Genomic DNA, 24067 nt, shown 5'->3' on the forward strand with positions numbered 1-24067 from the left:
TTTTTTTTTTTTAATAAATGAAAAAGCATTTTTATTTCAGAAAGGGGGAGAGAGAGAGAGAAAAAGAGAGAGAGAGAGGGAGAGAGAGAGAGAGTGAGAGAGAGAGTGTTCAGGGTCTTTTTGTTATTTTTTTAAATAGATTTTTGTTGATTTCAGAGAAGAAAGGAGAGGGAGAGAGAGAGAAACATCAATGATGAGGGAATCGTTGATCGGCGGCCTCCTGCACGCCCCTGGCCCATAGGTGAACGCTCAACCACTGAGCCATGCCCTCCGGGCGGTACCACCGTTTGTTTGTTTGTTTGTTTGTTTTACTTACTGAGCCCATGGCCTGCTGACAGTCTGGGCAGGTGCTAGCCGGCATGTAGTCACAACTGCCCTAGTCCTTGAAGTAAGGGAAGGACAGAAGGAGGACTGAGGGGGCACCACGGGGCACAGGAGGGGGGGAGCGTACCTTGATCCTCATTGCTTCCTGAGAGCAGGCTCCAGAATAACAAATACCTACAGAAGGGAGCCCTTCTCGGCGGGTCGCTGTGGTGTAATTCTGGCCACAGGCTGCTCCAGGGTCCTGGGTGGTCTCGGCGGCATCGGCGGCGGGTGCCCAGCACTGGGTGGCACACGGCGCTGACGCTCGCTCCTGCTTAACTACTTGCACAAGAAGGTGGCGCCTCTTGTCTCCGTGCCAGGTTCACAAGATCAAGTCAACCTTTGTGGACGGGCTGCTGGCCTGCGTGAAAGAGGTACCGGGCCGGGCGGAGGATGCGGTGCCTGTGAGTGCGGGGCGGGAGTCCGTAAGGTCCGCTGACGGTGAAATCGGCTAATACACGAGTGTGAGCTGCGGTTGTGGGGCTCGGGCCTCTTTAGAGGGTCCGCACCGCCCCCAGGAGCGGGCCCAGAGGCCCGGCTGCCACCCGCACTCACGCCCCTGGCTGCAGCTCCCCGAGGCCCCCTCCCCGAGGCCTGGGCTCAGAGCCGGCCTGCCACTCCTCTGAGGACACACAGCTGTGCGTGCACAGCCCCAGGGGCCCCCGGAGCCCCGCGGCCCTCTCTCCACGCACAGGAGCCCCGCGGTCCTGCTGCAGTTACCCGCGGGCGAGGGGGCATCTTGCCCCTGACCACATGGGCAGGGTCTGACCACAGGAGTCGGGGGGGCGAGGGCCTCTGGGGAGCAGGGAGTGCTGTCTGCAGGGAGGGGCGGAGGGCATTGCCGGGGCTCACCCCATTCCTTCTGTAAAGGGCGCCATCTCCTCCACGTGGAACCAGACGGGGACGGTGAGTGGGAGGCTCTCCGCCAAGCAGCCGGTAGGTGCGCTCCTTGCCAAACCCACTTTCTGTTCCGAGAGGGCCCTGATGACAGAGTGATGTGCTTCCCCCGCCCTCCGTGCGCTTAGAGCGGGGGTTCCTGTTTCTTCCCTCAGCTCATGTTTACTGAGCACCTACCGTGCGATGGGAGCACCGTGGGGACAGGACACGAGGTCGCTCTGTGGGAAGTGTTGAGCTGGGCGGGGCTCTCCCGCCCAGAGAGCCGTCCTCTGGGACAGCCCGTCCCACCGCTGCCTTCTCAGGGTTGTACTGACCAGGTGGCTGCTGGCTCCCAGGAGCGGGTTCATGGAGCTGATGGGCTGAGGCCCCACCCACTCGGGGTGCAGGGCTGCCTCTGAGGGGAGCTACAGGTGCTCTGGACTGGGGGTGCAGGCGTAGCAACACTGAAAACGTTCGCTCTTTAAACGGTTTTATGTCTTTGAATTAAAGACAGTGCGTTACTGATTCCTCATTACAAGAAGTGCCTTAGGCACAGAAGAGAAATGAGGGAAAAACTAGCGAAAGCCCCTCGCGTCCCACCCGCAGTTAGCTGTGGCTGCCATTTGGTGTCTGTCCCTCAAGAATCTTTGCTAAGCGCATATATTTATTTATTTATTATTTTTTTTTTTTAAATATATTTTATTGATTTTGTACAGAGAGGAAGGGAGAGAGATAGAGAGTTAGAAACATCGATGAGAGAGAGCCATCGATCAGCTGCCTCTTGCACACCCCCTACTGGGGATATGCCCGCAACCGAGGTACATGCCCTTGACCGGAATCGAACCTGGGACCTTTCAGTCCCCAAGCTGACGCTCTATCCATTGAGCCAAACCGGTCCTGGCTAAGCGCATATATTTATAAAATACAACTTTTCTACAAAAATAAAACTATGCTTTTCCCTGGCTGGTTTGGCTCAGTGGAGAGAGCCTCAGCCTGTGGACCAAAGGGCCATGGTTTGATTCCGTCAAGGGCACGTACCTCAGTGGCAGGCTCCTCCCTGGCCCAGGCTCCGGTCAGGACTCATCAGGAGGCAGCCAATCGATATTTCTCTCACATCGATGTTTCTCTCTGTCTTTCCCCCTCTTTTCCACTCCCTCTAAAAATAATAATAGTGAATAAATAATAAAAAATAAAACTATGCTTTTAATTTTATTTAAGAAGTCTTGATATTATATACCAATATTTACCTGGTCCTATATTTAAATTTAAATAATTGAATTATTTAAGAATATATCAAATATGTGAATTATTTCAATATACATTTTAACACGACTAGGATGGCTCAGTGGTTGAGCATTGACCCTGTGAACCAGGAGGTCACGTTTCGATTCCTGGTCTTTCAAGGAATTTGTCCATTTCATCTAAATTGTTAATTTATGAGTATAAAGTGGTTCATAGCATTCTTTTATTCTTCTCATATGTGTAGTGAGATCTCCTCTCTCATTGCTGACATGGGTAATTTGTGTCTTCTCACTTTCTCCCCCGGATCAGGTTTTGGATTTGTTGATTTTCTCTCTACTTTTTGTTTTGTTTTTATTGATTTCCTAGAGGCCCAGTACATTGATTCATGCACCGGTGGGGTCCCTTGGCCTGGCCTGCACCCTTTTGTAATCCGGGACCCCTGGGAGGATGTCAGAGAGCCAGTTTTGACCCTGTTCCTGCAGGCCTGATCCAGACAGGAGGGAGCCCGATCCTGTGTGTTGAGCATCTGCCCCCTGGTGGTCAGAGTCAACTGGTCACGTAGGCTTTTATATATATAGATGCTTTGATATTTGTCATTTCCTTTCTTATGCTTACTTTGGGTTTAATCTGCTCTCCCTTTTATCGTTTCTTAAAGTAGAAACTGAATTTATTGATTTGAAGCCTTTGCTATTTATTTATAGCACTCAGTGCAAGTCCCCACATACTTATTTCTGGTATTCAATAAATGCTGCATGCTGTATTTTCATTTTCATTCCGTTCAAAAAATAAGTGCCTTTGCCAGGGAGTTCAGTTGGTCAGAGCATCATCCCAATTCCAAGGATTCAGGCTGCATCCCTGGTCAGGCACACACGAGAAGCAGCCAACGAATCCATAAATAAGTGGAAAAACAAATCAGTCTTTCTCTCATCTTCTCTCCCTTCCTCTCTCTCTAAAGTCAATCCATAAATGAAACATTTAAAAAAAAACTAGTAATGCTTTCTATGTCTTTTTGTACGTGGGGATTATTTATAAGTTTGTTATTCAGTTTCTAAGTATCTTCCTGTTATTGATTTCCACAGAGGTCACAGAATATACTTTGTAGGACTCCATCCTTTTAAATTACACACATTTGCCTTGTGCCCCACAAAATGGTCTGTCTTGATGCCAAAACCGGTTTGGCTCAGTGGATAGAGCGTCAGCCTGTGGACTGAAGGGTCCCAGGTTCGATTCTGGTCAAGGGCATGTACAGTGGTTGCGGGCACATCCCCGGTAGGGGGTGTGCAGGAGGCAGCTGGTCAATGATTCTCTCTCATCGATGTTTCTAGCTCTCTATCCCTCTCCTTTCCTCTCTGTAAAAAATCAATAAAAAAATATTTTTAAAAATGGTCTGTCTTGGTGACTGCACCTGAAAAGCAGGTGCATTCGTCTGCGGTGGAATGGCCTGAAGTTCCGGTCAGGCCAGCGGGGCTGATAGTGGGTCCTCGTGTCTCATAGCCTTGCCTGCTTCCTGTCTGCTCAGGTGCCAGACTCCTCAACCACGGCCCCAAGTGTCCCTCCTCCTTGCCATCGCCGCTCTTCCGTCTCCTGTTCTTTCCTTCGTGTGTTTGAAGCTCTTTTATTTGAGACAGCAATGAACTGCTGGGGAATTCACCCGTTATTTCTGAGAAATGGCCTTTTTATTTAAAACATATATATATAGATTGGTTCAGAGAGGAAGGGAGAGGGAGTAAGATAGAAACATCAGTGATGAGAGAGAATCATCGATCAGCTGCCTCCTGCATGCCCCCTCCTGGGGATCGAGCCCGTAACCTGGGCATGTTCCTTTGGCCTGAATCGAACCCGGACCCTTCAGACCCCAGGCCAATGCTCTATCCACTGAGCCAGACTGGCCAGGGCCACTTTATATTTCTTTCAGCTTCTGTAGGTCCAAAAATGTCTCTATCACACCTTTGGTTTTAGGAGTTATTTTTGTGAGGTGTGAAGTTCTCAGTTGGAAGTTTTTCCATCAGTACTTTAAAGAGGTTACTCTCTCCTCACATTGTGTCTTATAAGAACTACTGTCGTCATTATCTGTTTCTCTCTACATGATGTGTCTTCCTTCTGGCTGTTCGGTTTTTCTTATAATCACTAGTTTTGAAGATGTTGATTATGATGTCCCTTGGTGAAATATTTTTCTTCCTCCTGTGTTGGCGGGGGGGGGGGGGGGGGGCGTTTTTATTGTACTGTTCTTCCCCTCTCCTCTCCTCTCCCCTCCCCTCTTCTCTCCTCCCCTCCCCTCCCCTCCCATCCCCTCTCATCTCCTCCCCTCCCCTCTCCTCCCCTCCCCTCCCCTCCCCTCTCCTCCCCTCGCCTCCCTTCTCATCTCTTCTCCTCCCCTCCCTTCTCCTCTCCTCCCCTCCCCTCCCCTCCCCTCTCCTCCCCTCCCCTCCCCTCCCCTCCCCTCCTCTCCCTTCTCATCTTCTCCCCTCCCCTCCCCTCCCCTCCCCTCCCCTCCCCTCCCCTCCCATCCTTTTCTCTCCTTGGGAACGCCACTCTGATTGCATGTGCGCAGTCATTTGAGCTTGTCCGGTAGCACTTTTTTTCTCGTCCTTGGATATGTTTTCCGTTTTAATTTGGATCCTTTCGATTACTATGTCCTGTGGCTCGCTCATCTTTTGTCACCTCAGACCTGATATTAATCCACCGAGTGTATTTTTCATATTAAACATTATCGTTTTCATTTCTAGACATTCAATTTGGCTGTCTAGAAATGAAAACTGTAATGCCCGCCCTCTCCGCGCTCCACAAGCAAGCCAGCAGCAAAGTCGGGCAGCCGCCTTTTCACGCGCACAGTTCTCCGCACCTTCACAGTTCCTGAGGGTCAGCACGCCTTCTCTCTCCTTCCCAGATGGCAGAGCCTCCTCTCAGCCAGCCGTCCAGCTCTTTAAGGGCGATGTTTCCCCTGTTTTCCAGTTCTAAATTTAAATTTGTTGTGGTAGGCTACATTCGGGTGTCTACCCTATGCCACCATCTTGGTTTCTCTCCCAATTTGGATCTTTTTTATGTCATTCAGAGCTGTACTTAATTGTTCAATACATCGAATGCAGTTATAATAACTGTTTTACTGTCCTTGTCTGTCATTTCAACATCTGTGTCCAGCACTGGCCAGTTTGGCTCAGTGGATAGAGCGTTGGCCTGCGGACTGAAGGGTCCCAGGTGTGATTCCAGTCAAGGGCATGTACCTTGGTTGCAGGCCCCCTTTCCCTGGTCAGGGGCATGGGTCCTGGTCAGGGGCATGCAGGAGGCAGCTGATCAATGTTTCTCTCTCATTGACTTTTCTAACTCTCTACCCCTCTCCCCCCGTCTCTGTAAAAAATCAATAAAATGTATATTTTTAAAAAACCTGGGCCTGTGCCCTGCCCGGGAATCGAACCCATGGCCTCTTGGTTCCTGGGTTGACGCTTTATCACTGAGCCGCTCTGGCCGGGCGGTTCCGAGTACTTATTGGCTGAGAACGCGGGCTGTGGCCCCCCGGTGGCCTGTCTCCGTGCGTGAGGTGCCCTGGAGGGACCACCGTCCCGCTGGCGGCGTGCGGCGGCTGGCGCTCTCTGCCAGGAAGGGGGCTCAGAGGTCACGGCCCCTCCCCTGCCTCGGACGCGGGCTCAGCCTCAGTCTGCGGGCTCCTCCAGCTCTCAGACTCCGCCAGAGCCTCTCCTGGGAGCACGGGGACCTTTGCTCCGGCCTCGCCAGGAGCCGCATTCTTACCCCATCACCCCAACCCCTTATCGGCGGCGTTGGGTGTCCGCTCGCGTTTCCGCGGGGACAGGCTGCTTTTGTCCGTGTCCTCGTTTCACTGCGGCCCCTGGTGACCCCGCTGGGCACTGGTCAGCACAGAGGAACCCAGAGGCTGGCCCTTCGCCTCGTGGCTGTGCGGATTCTTTGGTCAGAGGCCTCCTTTCCGGCCTAGGGGAGTCTGTGAGGGTTTCTTCGTTTTTCAGTTTTTAACGTCACGCTTTAACATGTGTGGATCGGGAATGTTAAAACCCACGTGTTCCTTGCGGGCAATCTTGCTTTGTGAGTGTTTCCCTGACGTTTAACCCCTAACGCGGCAAGTTCGTTTCCATCTGGTGGTTTGTGTTTCTCCAGTGGCGCGCCCGTTTGCCTCCTTTGCCGTCTTCACGTTAGTGTCTGTCTTTTGTTGACTCGTGAGTGCGCTTTATATATCATGACACTGCTCTTTGTTTTCGTGTATCAGTACCTGCTCCCAGCCTCGGCCAGTGTTTGGTTTCCTTCACGTTGTGTCTGTCTCTCGGCCAAAGGTAGAGGCTTTCTGCTTTCCTGCCGCTGCGTGTGCCGTCTTTCCCTATGGCCTGGGCTCCTTTGTGTCCCCTTCCACGGAGATCATAGACGCTCTAGTTCCCGTGTAACGGTTTAGAGTTTTGCTTTGCACTTGGGGTTTGCAATCCCCCTTGCATTGGCCTGTATGCAGCTGTCAGGAGCTTAGCATGTAAATATTCGGCAGTTTTTTAATATCATATGATTCGCCCTGACCTGTGTGGCTCAGTTGACTGGAAAGGTTGTGGGTTTGATTCTGGTCACATACCCAGGGCCAGGAGCACATACCCGGGTTGTGGGTTTGAACCCAGGTCAGGGTGTGTACAGGAAGCAACTGGTTGATGTTTCTCTCTCTTCCTCTCTCTCTTTCTCCCCCCTCCCTCTCCTTTCCTTCTCTCTAAGAGCAATAAAAACATGTCTCTGGGTGGGGATAAAATGTAAAAGGTCATGTGATCTAACGCCCAGAAGACTTGAGCGCCCGCCCTCTCCCCCAGGCTGGTGGCCTTGCCTGCCTTTCCCCGCCCGGGGTTGTGGGCCTTAGTGTGTCCTCTGAGGGGCCAGCGGTCTGCCCGGTGGCACAGGTGACCCAGCTGGTCAGGGAGTCGGGACCCGCTGCTGCCCGGGCGCTCCATGAGCAGACGGCGCTGGGGATCGGAGGAGAACGTCACAGCCGTTCCCACGGTCCGGACACGGCAGCAGCTGGAGGCCAGCAGTCAGTGCAGGGCTGTGACCTGTTGCTGTCGGGACGGGGTGACGGGGACACAGACACGTCTGTCACCAGCCACAGCCGCAGTGCAAAGGCCTCGCACGGGCCGAGCGCCGAGAGCACCCAGGGGGCGGGTCAGGGCGCAGAGACCAGAATTTCCATCTTCAAATCTGTTAACGAAGGAAAATAAAGTGGACACGCTCCATAGCAGTCCATGTTCAGCTAATTACGTAGGGATTTTTAGTTCTCTAAGCTCGTGAGTTAGGCTGCTGCTGCCAGAATTGCTGCATTAATTCTGACAGGGCCCAGGCTGCAGCAAGGAGCCTGTGCTCGCATTGCTGTGCGCACTCAGTGGGGCCCGCCAGAGTGACGTGTCAGTCTCACAGGGTAATGCGTAATACACTGGCATTAGTGATTTTGTTAACATTTTAAAATATATTTTACTGATTTCAGAGGGAGAGAGAGAGAAACACTGATAAGAGAGACACATCGATGGCTTCCTCCTGCAAGCCCGCACGCGGGCATGTGCCCTGACCGGGAGTCGAATCGTGACCACCTGGTTCACAGGCTGATGCTCAACCACTGAGCCACGCCGGCTGGGCCTATTTTGTTGATGTTTAGTAAAATGTGACACATTTCAAATACCCTTAAATGTACAGATTAATTTAAAGGGAGACATTTCAGCTAACGCTGTTCTCTTATTGTTAACAGAATATCCAAGGGATCTCCAAGCAGCCAATTCAGATGACCAAGCCTCGGAATTACAAAGGTAAGGCTTCTTCCCAGTAGGCTTGGTCTCAGGTAACATCTTTAAAGACCCACCAGCGTCTGGGCTGGCTTCTCTGCTGCTTTCCGAGGTTCTCCTCTGCGAGCAGCCAGGACCTAGCACACCGAGGCCACCGCACAGCGGCAGGGCACCTTCTTCGCAGGGTACACGCTCCGGAGGCGCTGATTACACAGGAGAGCGGCGCCTGCCTTCCCGCCGGCTCCCAGAAAGGAAGGCAGCTCCTCGCGGGAGCTCCTGTGTGCGGGCTGACGTCCCAGGGATGCTATAACTGTGCGAGCACGCTGTTCGGGGCTCACTGCCACGATGGCTGCATTGCTAAGGCAGGAAAGGTCCATGCGGAACCACGTCGCTCCTGTGGCCCAGCCCCAGAACCCCGCGCCGAGGTGCTGCCCGCGCCGAGGGGCTGCCCGCCCTGGGCTCTGGGACTTTCCGCGGGCAGCTGGGGCGCCAGGAAGCAGCCGTGTGTGTGTGTGTGTGTGTGTGTGTGTGTGTGTGTTGGTCCTCATCTGACGATATTTTAGGGAGAGTAGAAGGGAGAGGGAAAGACAGAGAGAAGCATTGATGTGAGAGAGACTCATGATTGGTTGCCTCCTGCACAAGCCCCAACAAGGGAGGAGCCTGCCACTCAGGTACGGGCCCTTGACCGGAATCAAACCCGGGACCCTTTGGTTCGCAGGCCGAGGCTCTCTCTACTGAGCCACATCGGCCAGGCTCAGATTGCTCTCCATGGGCCACATATAAGCATCAGTATTGGCCCTTTTCCTTACTGGGAAGTCCAGACGGAACAGGAAATTTTAATAAGATATCGATTTGCTTTCAATAATGATATGAAATCTTTAATTACATTATTAAAAATACTCAAAACCTAGACTCCTTTGACTCTAGAATGATGGTAAATAATGTGTGAGAACGGAGCAGTTCACCGAGTGCCTTGCACCCCGATCCAGGGAAGGAAGAGGTCGCCCTCACCATCGCCCCAAGGACCATGCTGGTCTCCGCCAGCGGCCACTCCTTCCTGTCGGCAGGTAGGAGACCAGGCGGAGGGCTGCGGCCACTGTAGCTCACCCCATGCCGTCACACAGTTAAAATGTTTAGAAATTGAACAATTCAAAGGTACTTCTAAAACTCATTCTTTTTTTATATATATTTATCTTTTTATTTCAGAGAGGAAGGCAGAGGGAGAGAGAAACACCAATGATGAGAATCATTGATCCGCTGCCTCCTGACGCCCCACACTGGGGATGGAGCCCACATCCGGGCATGTGCCCTGACCGGGAATCCAAACGTGACCTCCTGGTTCCTAGATCGACAGTCAACCACTGAGCCCCGCCTGCTGGGCTGACACTCATTCTTTAACATAAACCCTCAGGCAAATGCTCACAGGAAGCAAGGGTTTGTTTTTATTAAAATATATTTTATTGATTTTTTACAGAGAGGAAGGGAGAGGGATAGAGAGTTAGAAACATCAATGAGAGAGAATCATCGATCAGCTGCCTCTTACACACCCCCTACTAGGGATGTGCCCGCAACCAAGGTACATGCCCTTGACCGGATTCGAACCTGGGACCTTTCAGTCCGCAGGCTGATGCTCTGTCCACTGAGCCACACCGGTTTCCTCGGAAGCTAGGATTTCTTACGCACAGTAGATGCGTCTGCTCCCAGGGCCCTCACGGCACCATATCTGGGTCTCCCACAGCCTCCAGGCCCCCACGGCCCACCCCTCCTCTCTGTGCTGATCTTTCCGCCACGTGGCCGCTTGGTGGTCCTCCACCCGCAACCCTGGTCCCCTCGTGCCTCTGCTCCCTCCTCGGCCTGTGCCTGTGCTCAGGCCCCTGTCCGTGAGGTGCCCGCTGACCGCCTCCTACAGCAGCCTCTCCCTCTCCCCCACCGCTGCCTTTCCCTCGCCCAGGCACACCCACCCCCTCCCGGAGTCAAGCTCCTGAGGAAGGAGCCGGTCTGTGCTGGTCACAGCGCCTCCGAAGCGCCCAGCCCGGCACACAGTGGGCCCTTTCTGAAATTCTCGTGTTCAGAATGGCGGGTGGGTGAGTGCAGCCCGCCTTCGCAGGCCTCCCAGGGCCGGCGGGGAGGGTCCCTGATGGCGAGGGGGCGAGGCTGGGCGGGCCGCACGCAAAGGGCGGGCTGACCCAGAGCCTTTCCCACAGACTTCGCGCAGATCGAGTTGCGCATTCTTGCGCACTTATCTGGGGACCCAGGACTCCTGACGCTGTTCCGGGCCCCCGAGGGGGACGACGTGTTCTCCGCCCTGACGGCCCGGTGGTAAGAGGCGGAGCTCCCCGGTATCCGATCCGCAGGAATGCCCACCTGGCAAAGCCTGGCTGTCCGAGGCTATTTTCATAAGAAACTATCTTTTTCTCTAGTGGCTGGTCTTGAAAAGAAGGGTAGATAACTAGAATGCCAAGAGTTTCCTAACTGTGAAAACCGATAACTCTTTGCTGCTAAAAGAGAAGGCGATTGCTAAAGAATGCAATCCAAACGCTGGGAGAATTAGACACGCAAGTGACAGGTTCCCTCCAGATGAGTGGTAGCGGCAGAGCACAGAGCCGGCTGGTTACTGCTGCCCCACCCCACCGAGGTCCCACCTCCACCGAGGGCCCACCTCCACCGAGGGCCCACCTCCACCGAGGGCCCACCTCCACCGAGGGCCCACCTCCACCGAGGGCCCAGCACGCTGTCTGCCTGTGACAGACCCTGCCCCCCGCCCGGTGACTCACTCTAGAGAATGGCAGAGGCAGGTGGCCTGGGGTTTTGTCGGGTGCTCGACAGTGGCCCCCACCCCTGTGCTTTCTGGGTCGATATCCCGGGATGCTCTTGGGTGTGGAGTGCCTGCTGCCGGGCTCCGCGTGGAGCTGCAGGCTCCGCCCACCTCCACCCCCTGGGCAGGAGGGTCAGACCTGCCCAGCGCCCACCCACAGCACTCACTCCCAGAGCCGGCTGTCAGCTGACAGAGCTGCACGAGAGGCTGGTAGGAATGCTCCAGCACAGAGAGCTCAGCGTCACTTCTCACCACGCAGGCACATCACTGCCTGCACATCAGGCTCTGCTCCAGGAAGCAGAGGGCCACGCCGGCCGGTCCCTCCTCAGCAGCTGCAGGCACCCCTCCCTCGTCCTTCTCCCACCTCCTGCTCCCTCTGTGGGGCTCTGCACCCCCTTCCCACCTTCTCCTCACCCCTCACCTGCAAGGTCGCTCGAGACGAAGCTCCAGGAGGCTGTCCTTTGCTGTCACTGTCTATGGAGGCGGTGGGCCCTGTGAGGCAGGGCACGCCCCCTCTGGCCAGTCTGCCTCTCACTGCCTCCCTCCCTCTCAGCCACTGGCTGACCCAGGCCCATGCCCACTCAGCCCCCCCTGCCCCCCCGCCCAGGGCTTGGGAAGCTCTTCCCCGGAACGCCTGTGTGGCTCAGCTCTCGCCGAGTCAGTGGCCTTTGGTGTACTCACAAGGTGCTGCAGCGGCACCACCGTCTAATTCTAGAACATTTCCACCCCCAGAGCGGGCCCAGGCCCAGCAGCCATAACTGGGCTGTGCCACCGAGAGCTGAGGGCACGGGAGGGACTCGTCCTGCCACCTGGGCACAGGAAGGGCTGGGGAGCTGGGCTCTGGGACACCCCTGGACCTGCTGGTGCCCGTGGGCCTCACCCTGGTGAAGCTGGTGGACACCAGAGCCGTCGGGGAGTCCAGTCCCCAGGACCGGGCACCACAGGGGTCAGGCAGAACGGGGGACTCCGCACAGGGACCCACTGGGAAAGAGGTCGGTCTGGGACCCCAGCACCACCCGCCTCATTTGATGGAGCCCGACCGGGGAGCGAGGCGTGCACGGGGAGGAGGCGGTGGTCAGGCCGGGCCTCGCGGGGGGTGGAGGTGCCAGGGGTGTAGTGCCAGGCTGAGCCCAGAAAGGCGCTGGGCGGTGTTTCCCAGGCGGCCCTCCAGGGCTCCTGGCCCCGCGCCCACTTGGGCCACCCTGGGTGCAGAGGCGCCAGCACCTCCTGGCAGGGAAGCTCGCTGGTGGGTTCTAGGGGCCCGGGGCCCGCAGGGCTGCCTGGCTGCGACCCCGGCCGTGGGGGCGAGGCGTGCAGTCCCTGTGAGAGGAGAGCACCACGGGCCGCGGGTCCCCGGCTGAGGGGGCAGCTCCGAGCTCCCCTCTGAGTCCTCGTGGGGGAGGAAGGCCTGCGTTCCCACCCGGGGGTGCAGCGGCAGCGCAGGCCCCCGCCGTCCAGCCCACAGAGCTGGGGACGGGCCCTTCAGCCGCCGCTGCTGAGCTGCCCTCACTGTCTGAGGCTTCAGCCCCCCGTGGGGAGACAGGCAGCGGCTGCTGGGGCCTGCGGGGGGCGGGGGGCGGGGGTGCGGGAGCAGCCCTGTCCGCTCCCTGTGAGCGCCTGGTGGTTTGGGGTGACCCTCTGCCTCGGGAAGCTCCGTGTGAGGGCTCGGGGTGAGCCGGACACTGTAGAGGACTGTCCCCCTGCATGAGGGCGGCTGCGCAGTGGAGGCCTCCAGAGAAAGACCACAAGTGGGGGCTCTCAGCCCCACAGAGACGGGGCGCCAGGGCCTGACGGCGGCCCTCTTCCCACAGGAAGGACATCCCCACAGAGCGCGTGACGCATGCAGACAGGGAGCAGACCAAGAGGGTGGTGTACGCCGTGGTGTACGGAGCAGGTAGGCGCGGCTGGCTCCTGGCTGCATCCTCACGTGGCCCTGCCCTCGAGGAGCCCTCCTCGGCGCAGGCTGAGCGAGCGGGTCCCTCTGGTTCGCACAGACGCTCTCAGCGCAGCTCCTGGTGCTGCCTGGCCTTCCGGACGAGAGGCCCAGAGTGAGGATGCCGGTCCCACGTGAGGGCCGCCGTGTGCCTTGGAGAGCCTCGCCTGGGCCTCAGGGGACCCACTGTGAGGGCGGGTGCCTGCCTCCAGAGACCGCTGTCCCCGGGCTCTGCCGCTCTGCCCCACAGTGTCCACAGCGCCCCCACTTCTCAGATCCCCGCCCCGCCGCCCCCCTCTCGGCCGTCCTTGAGCAACAGGACTGCCCACTGTCTCTCCGTGTCTGTTGGGGAGGAGCATGGCTGGGTGTCCCGGGGCCCTGGTCTACGCAGAGGCTGGACAGGGGAGCACTTGGCAGCCCCCTTTCTTGCCGGCTCTGAGCTCTGAGAGCCAGCCTCAACGCTCACCACGTGGGCCTCCCGACCTTGGCAGAGCCTGCACCGAGGAGGCTTGTCTGAGGAGGCAGTGAGAGAGGAAGAGATGCCAAACAGCCAGTCACCAGGAGGTGCATTGATGGGTCTCGCCAGTGTGGCAGGTCTGGGGTCCAACCTTGCGCTGCTGTTCTAGGGTCCCGCCCCTGCGGCAGCGCTGGGGACGCTGGGGTTCTGCCAGCTTGGCGGGTCTGGGGTCTCCTGTCATCCTAGCTTGGCCATGGAGCTCCCTCCTCCTCCTCCTCCTCCTCCTCCTCCTCCTCCTCCTCCTCCTCCTTCTCCTCCTTCTCCTCTCCTGCACCTGCCTCATCAACCAGGACTGCTGAGAAAATGCATGTTTATCAGGCCCCAGTCATGGGACCAGCCCTCGCACTCAGCTGGAAAGCCAGTGCCAGCACCATCCTGACCAAGAAGAGACCAATGGTACCTGGTCAGCATGGCTCAGTGGTTGAGCATCAACCTATGAACCAGGAAGTTATGGTTCAGTTCCCAGTCAGGGCACAGGCCGGGTTGTGGGGCTCAGTCCTCAGTGTGGAGTGTGCAGGAGGCAGCTGATGAATGATTCTCTCTCCCTCTCCCTTCCTCTCTGACATCAATAAACACATTTATATCTAAAAAAAAGGAAGAGACCATGGTGCCAACTGGACTTCAATTCATGCGTCTCCTGAGAGCCCTCCCGTTCTCTCACTCGTGCGCGTGACAGGCACTGACTGCCTCGCGGCTCGCGCTCCGTCCCCGTGCGAGTCGCTGCCTGGTGTTCCTGCCTCTGACCCTGGTGTTCCCGCTCCCACAGGGAAGGAGCGGCTCGCTGCCTGTCTTGGAGTTCCTGTTCCGGAAGCCGCCCGCTTTTTGGAGAGTTTCTTGCAGAAGTATCAGAAAATCAAGGACTTTGCCCAAGCAACCATTGCCCAGTGTCACCAGACAGGTGAGCCTGCCGCAGGCAGAGCCATGGCCCGGCCCCTGCCCTCCCTCCCCTGACCGGCAGCAGCTGGTGGTCCCTGGGCCCTGCTCCCAGGTGGGAGGTGACAGACAGCCCGTGGGGCTGGTGGGTGGAGCTGAGCGGAGGGGCACTGGGGGAGCCCAGCCCTGCTCTATAAATGGGACCAAAAGGCTCCGCCCTCCAAGGGTCCTGGGCCAGGCTCTGCCTGAGGCACCAAATGGACCAGCTTCCGTTAGACACAGTCCTGGGAGACAGAGGCGTGACCTCCGGCACTAAAGATGGAGAGGGAACATCGTCTATGAAAAATGCGTGTATGTCCATAAAGTGTCACCGTCATCTGGTCACAGATTTCAGTGGCCACATGGGATGGAAAGTAGTCTCATACTGCCTGTCAGCGTGGCACGTGTCCGCCCGGGGTTAGCAAAGGAGCCCCCACTACTGACATGTTTCAGAAGCGAACGGCCGTGGAAGAGTCTCACGGGAACACAGGCCCCGCCCAGCTGGGGTGCCATGCAGAGTGAAGAAGTATTAGAGTATCTTTTTAATATATTTTATTGATTTTTTTCAGAGAGGAAGGGAGAGGGATAGAGAGTTAGAAACATCGATGAGAGAGAAACATCGATCAGCTGCCTCCTGTACACTGGGGATGTGCCGACAACCAAGGTCCATGCCCTTGACCGGAATCGAACCCGGGACCTTTCAGTCCGCAGGCTGACGCTCTATCCACCGAGCCAAACCGGTTTCAGCTAGAAAGAGTACTTTAACAAGGAAAGTGCAAATACAAATGGTTTGTATCCAACATAAGACCTTTGGGAAAGAACAGCGAGGGAATGAGAGGAAGAGGGAGGAATGTGAGGGCAGAAATCACAGCCGGACACAGAGGCGGCGGAGGGCTGCGGAGGAAGCAGCTCAACGTGCACCTCAGTGAGGCAGCCTCCGCTCGGCTTCCTGCGGCCCGTGGGTTCCCTCGGCACCAGGCTCTCCCGCCCCGCCCCCCGGGGCTGCTGGGGGGCCTCTGAGCCTGTGCCCAGCCCCTCGTGCCAAGGCAGCCCAGCACAGGCTCCCCCGGCCTCGGCAGAATGCGGGAGCTTCCGAGTGCATCCAGCAGGGCTGGCCTAGGGCTCCCTGGGCCTGGGGAGGCCTGCAGCCACTGGTCCTCACCGAGGCCACGAGCCCTGGCCATCCCTGGGCCTGGAGCCCCACCTGAGAAGAGCAGGGCACTGTAAACTCTGAAATGGGGACGGAGCGGCATGGGAGTTATGGAGCCAGGACCCCCAGACAGAAACGCTATGTGAACGCAGGAGCCGGCACTGAGTTCACTGAGAGCGCTGCAGCTCTGCGGGGGAGCCGCTGTCCCTGCCACAGCTGCCGGAGCCGCAGCCGCCCTTCCTGGGACATAACTGACTCGATGGGCATAGGGCACAGCAGGTCCAATGGGAAGTGCATGTGCCCTTTGACCCAGAAATCACGCTCGGGCAGACACCGAGGAAATATTGTAAAAGGTCGTTAAGTCCTTCCACCTGCACCGTCCAGTGCCTGCCCCGTGGGCGGAGCTCGGGGAGGGACACGGCTCCTGGGCCTCCAGAGGCGACGGCCCAGCCAGGGAGTTGGAGTGACTGCACCCTGAGGAAGGGTGTGTAATGCGTCACTGGACAGGCGCCGAGCGACAGCCACCCTCCTGTGCTGTCCCCACCCCGAGCCTGCTGGCCTCGCGGCAGACCGGGTGGACTTGGGATCCCTGGAGGGTCCCGCCGGACCCTGGCCCAAATCCGAGGAGCTGTGCGCACCAGGGCACCACCCTGCCTCTGCTTCTGCCCTCACCCTCCTCCTTCCCCCTGTGGCCCAGGCTACGTGGCGTCCATCATGGGCAGGAGGAGGCCGCTGCCATGGATCCACGCGCAGAACCAGCAGCTCCGGGCGCAGGCAGAGCGGCAGGCAGTGAACTTCGTGGTGCAAGGTACCGGAGCCCCGGCTCGCCTGCTGGGTCCCTGTCTGCCCCACTTTTAACAGCTGTCGGGCCAGTGATCCCACCAGATCACCCACCCACAACCGCCCCCCCCAAAGGCCCAGCACCCACAGCCCCAGCTCCCACAGCCTCAGCTCCCACAGCCCAGCACCCACCCACAGCCCCCCTCAAAAGCCCAGTTCCCACAGCCCAGCACCCACAGCCCAGCACCCACCCACAGCCCCCCCTGAAGGCCCAGCTCCCACAGCCCCCCCCGAAGGACCAGCACCCACAGCCCCCCCCCCGAAGGACCAGCTCCCACAGCCCAGCACCCACCCACAGCCCCCCCGAAGGCCCAGCACCCACAGCCCAGCACCCACAGCCCCAGTCCCCACCCACAGCCCAGCACCCACCCACAGCCATAGCACCCACAGCCCCAGTCCCCACCCATATCCACAGCTCCCACATCCCAGCACCCACCCACAGCCCCCCCCAAAGGCCCAGCTCCCACAGCCAGCACCCACAGCCCAGCACCCACAGCCCCAGCTCCCACAGCCCAGCACCCACCCATAGCCCAGCACCACCCACAGCCTAGCACCCACCCACAGTCCCAGACCCCATCCACAGCCCCAGTTCCCACCCACAGCCCAGCAGCCACCACAGCCACAGCTCAGCACCCACAGCCCAGCACCCACAGCCTAGCACCAACTGCCCCAGCACCCACCCACAGCCCATCACCCACCCACAGCCACAGCACCCATCCCAGCACCCACAGCCCAACACCCACCCACAGCCCCAGCACTAACTGCCCAGTACCAACTACCCCAGTACCAACTACCCCAGCACCCACCCACAGTCCATCACCCATCCACAGCCCCAGCACCCACCCACAGCCCAGCACCCACACCCAGCCCCAGCCCCCACCCACAGCCCAGCCCCCGGAGCAGGAGGCAGGCCGGGTGACAGCACGTTGTTGGCCTCCGGTTATGCAAACTCCTTAGTCACCTCAGCTGCAGCGTGCGAATGGCTCCTGCTCGGCAGGAGGTGAGGGAGACGCACACGCACCGTGAGCTGTCCCCGCGTGTCCTCGGGAGCCTGGGGTCGGCTCAGATGGAGGGCGGAGGCCCCAGGCCCAGAGAAGGAGCCTGGAGGATAGATTCCAGGCTCTCCCCCTGCCAGGCCCCGCCCCCCCCCCCCGGGGGCTGCTCCGAGCTAGAGGAGGGCCCAGTGCACCCTACAGAAATCCCGGAGAGGGGGCAGCAGCTGCTGGAGGGCAGCGAGGATCTGCCTGTCCTCATCCTGTCCCCGGCCCGACCCCGGCAGGACCGAGGATGCTGACGCCTCCCCATCCTGAGGTGGCCCCGATTCCCAGGCAGGTCCTCCTGTATGCAGGAGTGGTCACGACCCCTTTCTCTGGGCACTGGGTGTGTGCACGGGTGTGCACTAGGTGTGCGCACTAGGTATGGGCAGGGATGTGCACTAGGTGTGTGCACTAGGGGTATGCACTAGGTGTGTCGGGGGATGTGCTCTAGGTGTGTGCACTAGGGGTGTGCACTAGGTGTGTGCACGGGTGTGTGCACCACATGTGTGCTGGGGGGGTGTACTAGGTGTGTGCAGGCAGTGTACGTACTAAGTGTATGCACTAGAGGTGTGCACTAGCCACCCGCTGGGCGCCTGGCACTGAGAGGCCTGTGCCCTGTGCTGGCAGGACCTGACCAGGCCGGACGTGGTGCTGGCTGTGTGAATGCTCACCTGACCACGTGACTCGTCCCCCCCACACCCGTGCAGAGCTGAGTCACCAACTTGAAGCCCCACGAGTGGCAGGCATGGGAACGGGCAGAGCCACACGGCACAGTTCCTGGAGGTCCCTGCGAGCTGAGGTGACGGGATTCTGGAGTCCTTGCCCACGTGCGGCAGGACCCGTGCGCACGCTGAGACGTCACACGGATCAGGCCGTGCTACGTGGAGGGGGTTTGCGGACCTGAGGAAGGCCATCACCAGTTGCGTTCATGGGAAGCGGTTGCCTGTGGGCCTGACCTCCTCAGGTGGCCTAGACAGGACGTGGGGTCAGGGCTGGAGACAGGCAGGCGCTGTGCCTCCTGCTGGCCTAAAGGAGCAAACTGTGCTGGGTGCCCCCTGAGCCAGGGGCCAGCAGCCCTCATGGAACTGGGCCTCGGTCACTCAGCTGCAGGGACGTGAATTTCTCCCACCACCTGAGGTCCCGTGGATGTGGGTCTCCCCTCGCCCCCCAGAGGGGGGACCGGCGAGTCTCACTGGTCTCAGCTTGATGGCACCCGTGGGGCACCTGACACGCAGGAGCAGGAGGTGGTGGGCCGTGCAGGGCAGCCCTCTGGCCAGGCCTTGGCCTCCTGTTGTTGAACCTCTGTGCCTGCAGGCTCGGCCGCAGACCTCTGCAAGATGGCCATGATCCACATCTTCGCTGCGGTGGCAGCGTCCCCAACCCTGACGGCCAGGTCAGTGAGTGAGCTTGGCCCGCAGGGCCCAGGGCGGGGGCGGGGGCACTGCCCTCAGGCTGGCCGGCAAGCGCACAACCAGCTCCCGTCCACCCCTGCGTCTGAGTCACCCCCAGCCAAGAGCCTCCCTCGAGTCTCCTCTCAGCTCCCCTGGGAGGGTCCTCAGAGCGGGAGTGCCAGGACGGCAGGGCGTTCGGGCGCCCAGATGCTTGTCTGCTCACCCCAGGGCAGCCCCTCCCCTCCAGTGCCTCCTGTGCCGCAGCCAGGGGCACCTGTGGCTCTCTCTCCGCCCCCAAGGGGCAGAGCCGGTGCCTGGGGCCCAGGAGGGGCAGTAAGAGTGCCTCTGAGGCCTGCGGGGGGCAGGGAGGCCGAGGGCAGGGCCCTGCCCTCCCAGGGGAAAGGGCAAAGGGTGGAGAGGCCGCAGCAGCTCCGGCCGCTCGAGTGGACAGGGGCCACAGCGGGACTCGGAGCAGGTGCAGGGCCGAGAGAGCTCAGAGCTCGGTCCCCGCTGGAGCCTGTCCTCACAGAGGGAGTCACTCGGCAGTCGGCTGCCTCGGGACACAGCGACTGTCGAGTGACGCCCACACCGCACGCGCTTCCCCCTCTCCTGCGTCCCGGCTCCTTAGAAACACAGGATCTGCGCCGGAGAGTCCGTGGAGTGACTAACCGTCCGTGACTCCTCCCTGTCAGGACGCAGTGTCCCCTGGAAGGGTGAGCGCCACGCTCAGAGTAAGGCCCGTGGCCAGCAGTGCCCGTGGCCAGCAGTGCCCGTGAGCTCAAAGCTCATCAGAAGGCAAGACCCACACTGCCCACCTGGCTGACGGCAGGCGGTGCCCACATCGAGCGGAGGCTGCACGTAAACCCGTCAGAGCCTGGCTCCCAGGGGCTCAGCGGCTCTTCTGCAGCTGCCTGGACTGCCCCCCGCTGTGCCCCCTCCTCCCGGGAAGCCATCCCGTGACCACAAGGCGGCCCCTCCTCGCTGGGCCCCTCCGCTCCGACACCGAACCACCATGTGCTGCACACACGCCCCCGAAGGCGCCCCTTGCTGGGCAGACTGACCAGGGGCCTCACAGCTGCCCCCCGGGCTGTGTTTCAGGCTGGTGGCCCAGATCCACGACGAGCTGCTGTTTGAGGTGGAAGATGCACAGGTGCCCGAGTGCGCAGGTGAGCGGGCAGACGGGAGAAGGCACGTCCGGGGCGGCCCTCCCCGCCTCACACTGCTGTCACCTGCACCTGGCCACAGCCCCAGGAACACGTGCTCTCCGTGGGGCCTACTTCCCATGTGCTCTGTGCTCCCCATTGCCCTGCTCCCCGTGTGCTCTGTGCTCCTGTGGGCCGTGCTCCCTGTGTGCTCTGTGCTCCTGTGGGCCGTGCTCCCTGTGTGCTCTGTGTTCCCCGTGGCCCTGCTCCCCATGTGCTTTGTGCTCCCCATGGGCCCCATGGGCCGTGCTCCCCGTGTGTTCTGTGCTCCCCATGGGCCGTGCTCAGCCACGGGCCCTGGGAAGATGGGGCTTGACCTCCCAGGCCGGGGAGCTGGCTGGGTGCTGAGGGCTAACGGCCAAGCACCGCGGGGGTCCTGGAGAAATCCAGGTGCCTCCCTCGCTGGCTGGGTAGGGGCAGGGCTCCCGCTCCGAACTCACTGTGGTAGACAGAGGACAGGTCTGTCCAGACTTGGGGGGTGGGATGGGTCCTCACTGTTAGAGAGGCAGCTCGCTCTGGGGACCCTCCCTTCCAGGCTGAGCACGCCCCAGGGTGACAGCACCCCCCAGGGTGACAGCACCCCATGGAGCCCCTACCCACTCCCAGAGCGGCCCTGCAGGCTTCACCTGCAGGCAATTGGGCCCACGGGTTCCTGCCCCCGCTCCTCCTTCCTCCGGCCCCAGAGGCTCGGACGGAGCTGCAGGCCTGGCCTGATCCCTGCCCCACCCTGCCAGCTCCTGAGGGCTGAGGGAGGCCCGGCTGGGGAGCCTGTGCTCCAGCCCCCTTCTCTCTCTCCTAGCTCTGGTGCAGGGAGCCATGGAGGCCCTGCAGCACGTGAGGGCGCTGGAGCTGCAGCTGCAGGTGAGGGCAGCGGGCTGCTGTGGCAGCAGCGCCGTCAGACCTCCTCCCAGGGCCCCCTGCCTCAGGTGCACCAGGCTGCTGAGCCGGTCCCATCCCACTCCTGCTGGTCACCCTCAGAGGGCTCCCAAGGCAGGGGAATGAAGGGGTAAGGAAGGGGTGGGAGTCCCCGAAGCCTGTGCAGGTCGCCATGCCCGTCGGTCCCGGTCCCTGTCCCTGTCCCTCCGAGGGAGTCTCCAGCCACCAGGTCCCCAGCAGTCTCCGCCTTCCTCCTGGGGCTGTGGCCACACTGTGCCCTGAGGGCCCCTGCACAGCCCCCACTCCCCCAGGCAGTGCTGGATGGGCCAAGGAGCACTGCTGGGCCGGCCAGGGTGTGGGTCCAGGGTGTCCACGCTTGCTCCTGTAGCACCTGGAGACATGGGGCTTCCCTCCCGTGCAGGCCAGAGCCCAGTAGTCCCGCAGGGCCACGAGGTGGCCAGCCCTGCGCCTGGCCTGGCCCCCCCCCTGCAGGCAGCTCAGGTGGCAGACGTGGCCAACGGGGAGGTGCTCTGCCCGGGGTGTGAGCGTGAGCCTTGTCCCCGGAATGTGCGTTCCCGTGTATCCGTGGCCGTGCTGCTGTGGGCGAGTTGGGCGTGGCTGCCCTGCTCTGTGGTCGTCCCGGGTGGGGGCCTGGGAGGGGGCGGCAAGCTGGCCAGACCTGCACTCACCCCTGCCGCCGCCCACAGGTGCCCCTGAAGGTGAGCCTGAGCACCGGCCGCTCCTGGGGACACCTGGTGCCACTGCAGGAGGCCCCGCCTCGGCCACGCCCCCGTCCTGCCATGTCTCCACGCAACCGCCTGGCCAGGCCGCACCTGCCTGCTTCCCCTGCACTCCCTCCGTAGCCCCGGCAACAGCCAGGACTCACCGGCTCCCCAGCCCCGGTGGCCTCCCCGAGGTCAGGGCTGGCGTCTGTACGGCTGGTGGCTAGAGCAGGACGTGGCCCGGAATGCACCCTCTGCATCCTCGCCGAGTAAACGCCGTCCACACAGCTGTCCTCGTCCCTGTCCTCCTGATTCTTCCCGTGGGGGAAGTGCAGGGCCAGGGCCGAGCGCCCCACCGGAGCCGCCGGCCGGTCCCCACGAGCCGCGGCCGGTGGCCAGCCTGGGAGCAGCTGGCTCCTGCTGGGCGTTCTCAGACCCCCGCGCACCCAAAGCCATGCCCGCCCCGCGGGGAAGCCGAGGCCCCGGAGGCTACGTCACCGCAATGTACACGTGGCAGCTTCCACGGGGCCTCGGGAGTGCGCCCGGGCCAGCCTCCCACAGCTGCCCAGTCTGCATCTGGGCTCCGACTGGGCCCGGGGCACCTGCCAGGGCGGGGAGCAGGTTGATGGGCCCACTGGGACGGGACGGGACGCGCCACGTGCTCTGGGAGGCCCGGCCACAGTTCCCGCCAGCCCGCCTCTCTTGCTCCCAGGCCGAGCCCGCAGCCAGCTTCGCACGCCAGCGTCTTTACTGCGCCCTCCCCTCCGAGCACACCCTCTGGGGCTCCACGGGGCACCTGGCCCAAACAGACGAGCAGCCTGGGCACTGCCCGGCAGCTTGGCTGTGTGCCTGCCGCTCCAGGCCCCCACACCGGCTAACAGGCTCCGGGGAAGGCACCCCGCGGCCCCTGCTGAGGGCAGCCGCCTGGGGAAGGGAGGGCAGAAGCCGGTGGGGCGCTGTCTGGGGCGGGGCTGGCCAGGTCCCCATCAACAAAGCCAGGTCCACCCTGAACCGCTCCTCGCTCTCGTCACCACCTGGACCCCAGCCCCTCCTGCCCCCCTTCCACACCAGGCCCCTCCACCCCCGGCCTTCAGGGAGTGCCCCGCGGAGGGTGCAGACAGGGACAGGGGGTCCAGCCCACAGACCCCCACCCCGAAACCAGCCCTTCCCCCGCGCCGGGCTGGGCCGCCTCAAGAAAGCACGGAGGCCGGTTCCGTCAGCTCTGGTTTTATTGGGAAACAGCAGCATCGGGCGCGCAGGTGGAGGCCACCCCACACCCCTCCTGCTGCTCCCCCCACAGGAGGGGCCCTGCCCGGGCCCTAAAGCCTGTCCTCTGAGCTCACTCGCTGCTGCCCCGGGCCCTCCTGGGGTGGTTTGGCACATCCTGGGTCTCAGGAGCCGCCCAGCCGAGGGCTCACACGGAACCGGCACCGCGCCAGGCTCCGGGCCAGCTTGGCCGACAGCCTGGAGAGGTGGCTCCTGCCACCAGGTCTGACCTCGGCCATCCTCCCCACATGCTCAGAACCGGCAAAGCCTCCTCTGGGTCATGCCACCCATGCCCAGCCGCCCAGCACCCTCCACTGGGAAGGAGTGCCCATTCACAGGTCCCGGCCCCCCAGGCCCAGCATGGCACCTCCGGCCTCCCTCCCCAGGCCCCCTCCGTCGCCATCTCGTCCCGTGTGCAGCGGGCGCGCGCACACACACACACACCCGTGTGCACGTGCAGCACACCCTCCAGCAGGGCTGAGTATTGCTGTTTAAACATCCCCCGCAGCGCTGGCTGGCACAGGGCTCAGGCCACAGACCACGGGGCATCGAGGAGGCCCCTCCCAGGCTGCCTTCCCAGCCCGGACCTGACCCTCAGCCTCCAGGGGAGGCCTGGCACAGAGCACGGCTCAGGGCCAGAACCGACTCAGTCACTACAAACCGACGAGGCAGTGCCACCCGCCGGCTGGACACGGAGAGGAAGGGGCTCCGGCCCCCAAGCAGCCCGCCCATGGGCCGCCCCACAGGCACCAGGATGGCGAACGTGCCCAGAGCCAGAGCCAGAGCCAGCTCCCCGGCCCGGCGCCTGCAGAGGCCTCCGGGCACCCGCCGCCCTCCAAGGCCTCTCGGAGGAAAGACCGCAGGCTGGAGGGGCCACCGAGGACCCCGGCCTCAGGCCACCACCTTCCCTCGGGGCCGGCCTCGCCCCCGGGTGGCCATCCCTGTCCCTGCCCGCTCCCCTGCAGAACTGGGCGGCCACGCCGACACGGGGTGAAACCCGAGTCCCTCCCACCCCTCCCCGTGGCCCCTCAGCACCTACAGACCACGCCCGACCAGGGGCCCGTGGCAGCGGAGCGGCCCTGGGGACGCCACCGGCCACAGGCCAAGACCTGGGGCACCAGGCCCGGCCCAGGCAGCCCACCGCCTGGAGCTGCCCAGCT

At 61.0% G+C, this 24067-nt stretch overlaps 1 protein-coding gene across 3 annotated transcripts in view; it reads left to right on the forward strand.

Annotated features, from left to right (window-relative positions):
* The window catches only part of POLN (DNA polymerase nu), a 63890-nt gene extending 41944 nt beyond the window's left edge, over positions 1-21946 (forward strand). The window contains exons 13-24 of one of the 3 annotated variants that reach the window (XM_084878892.1): positions 684-737; positions 1234-1299; positions 8213-8270; positions 9236-9313; positions 10451-10565; positions 12873-12955; positions 14278-14409; positions 16271-16381; positions 18765-18843; positions 19940-20007; positions 20843-20904; positions 21627-21946. In XM_084878892.1, coding sequence (XP_084735018.1) covers positions 684-737; positions 1234-1299; positions 8213-8270; positions 9236-9313; positions 10451-10565; positions 12873-12955; positions 14278-14409; positions 16271-16381; positions 18765-18843; positions 19940-20007; positions 20843-20904; positions 21627-21782 — 1062 coding nt within the window. In that variant the 3' untranslated portion in view covers positions 21783-21946. Of the gene's footprint in view, positions 1-683; positions 738-1233; positions 1300-8212; positions 8271-9235; positions 9314-10450; positions 10566-12872; positions 12956-14277; positions 14410-16270; positions 16382-18764; positions 18844-19533; positions 19909-19939; positions 20008-20842; positions 20905-21626 lie in introns of those variants that run through there. The other 2 variants (XM_084878893.1, XM_084878894.1) reach the window with 2 other exon arrangements.
* Positions 21947-24067: the final 2121 nt, after the last annotated feature.

Source organism: Pipistrellus hanaki (genome assembly GCF_964339955.1).
Source record: "Pipistrellus hanaki genome assembly, chromosome: 1".
NCBI classification, from domain to species: Eukaryota; Metazoa; Chordata; class Mammalia; order Chiroptera; family Vespertilionidae; genus Pipistrellus; species Pipistrellus hanaki.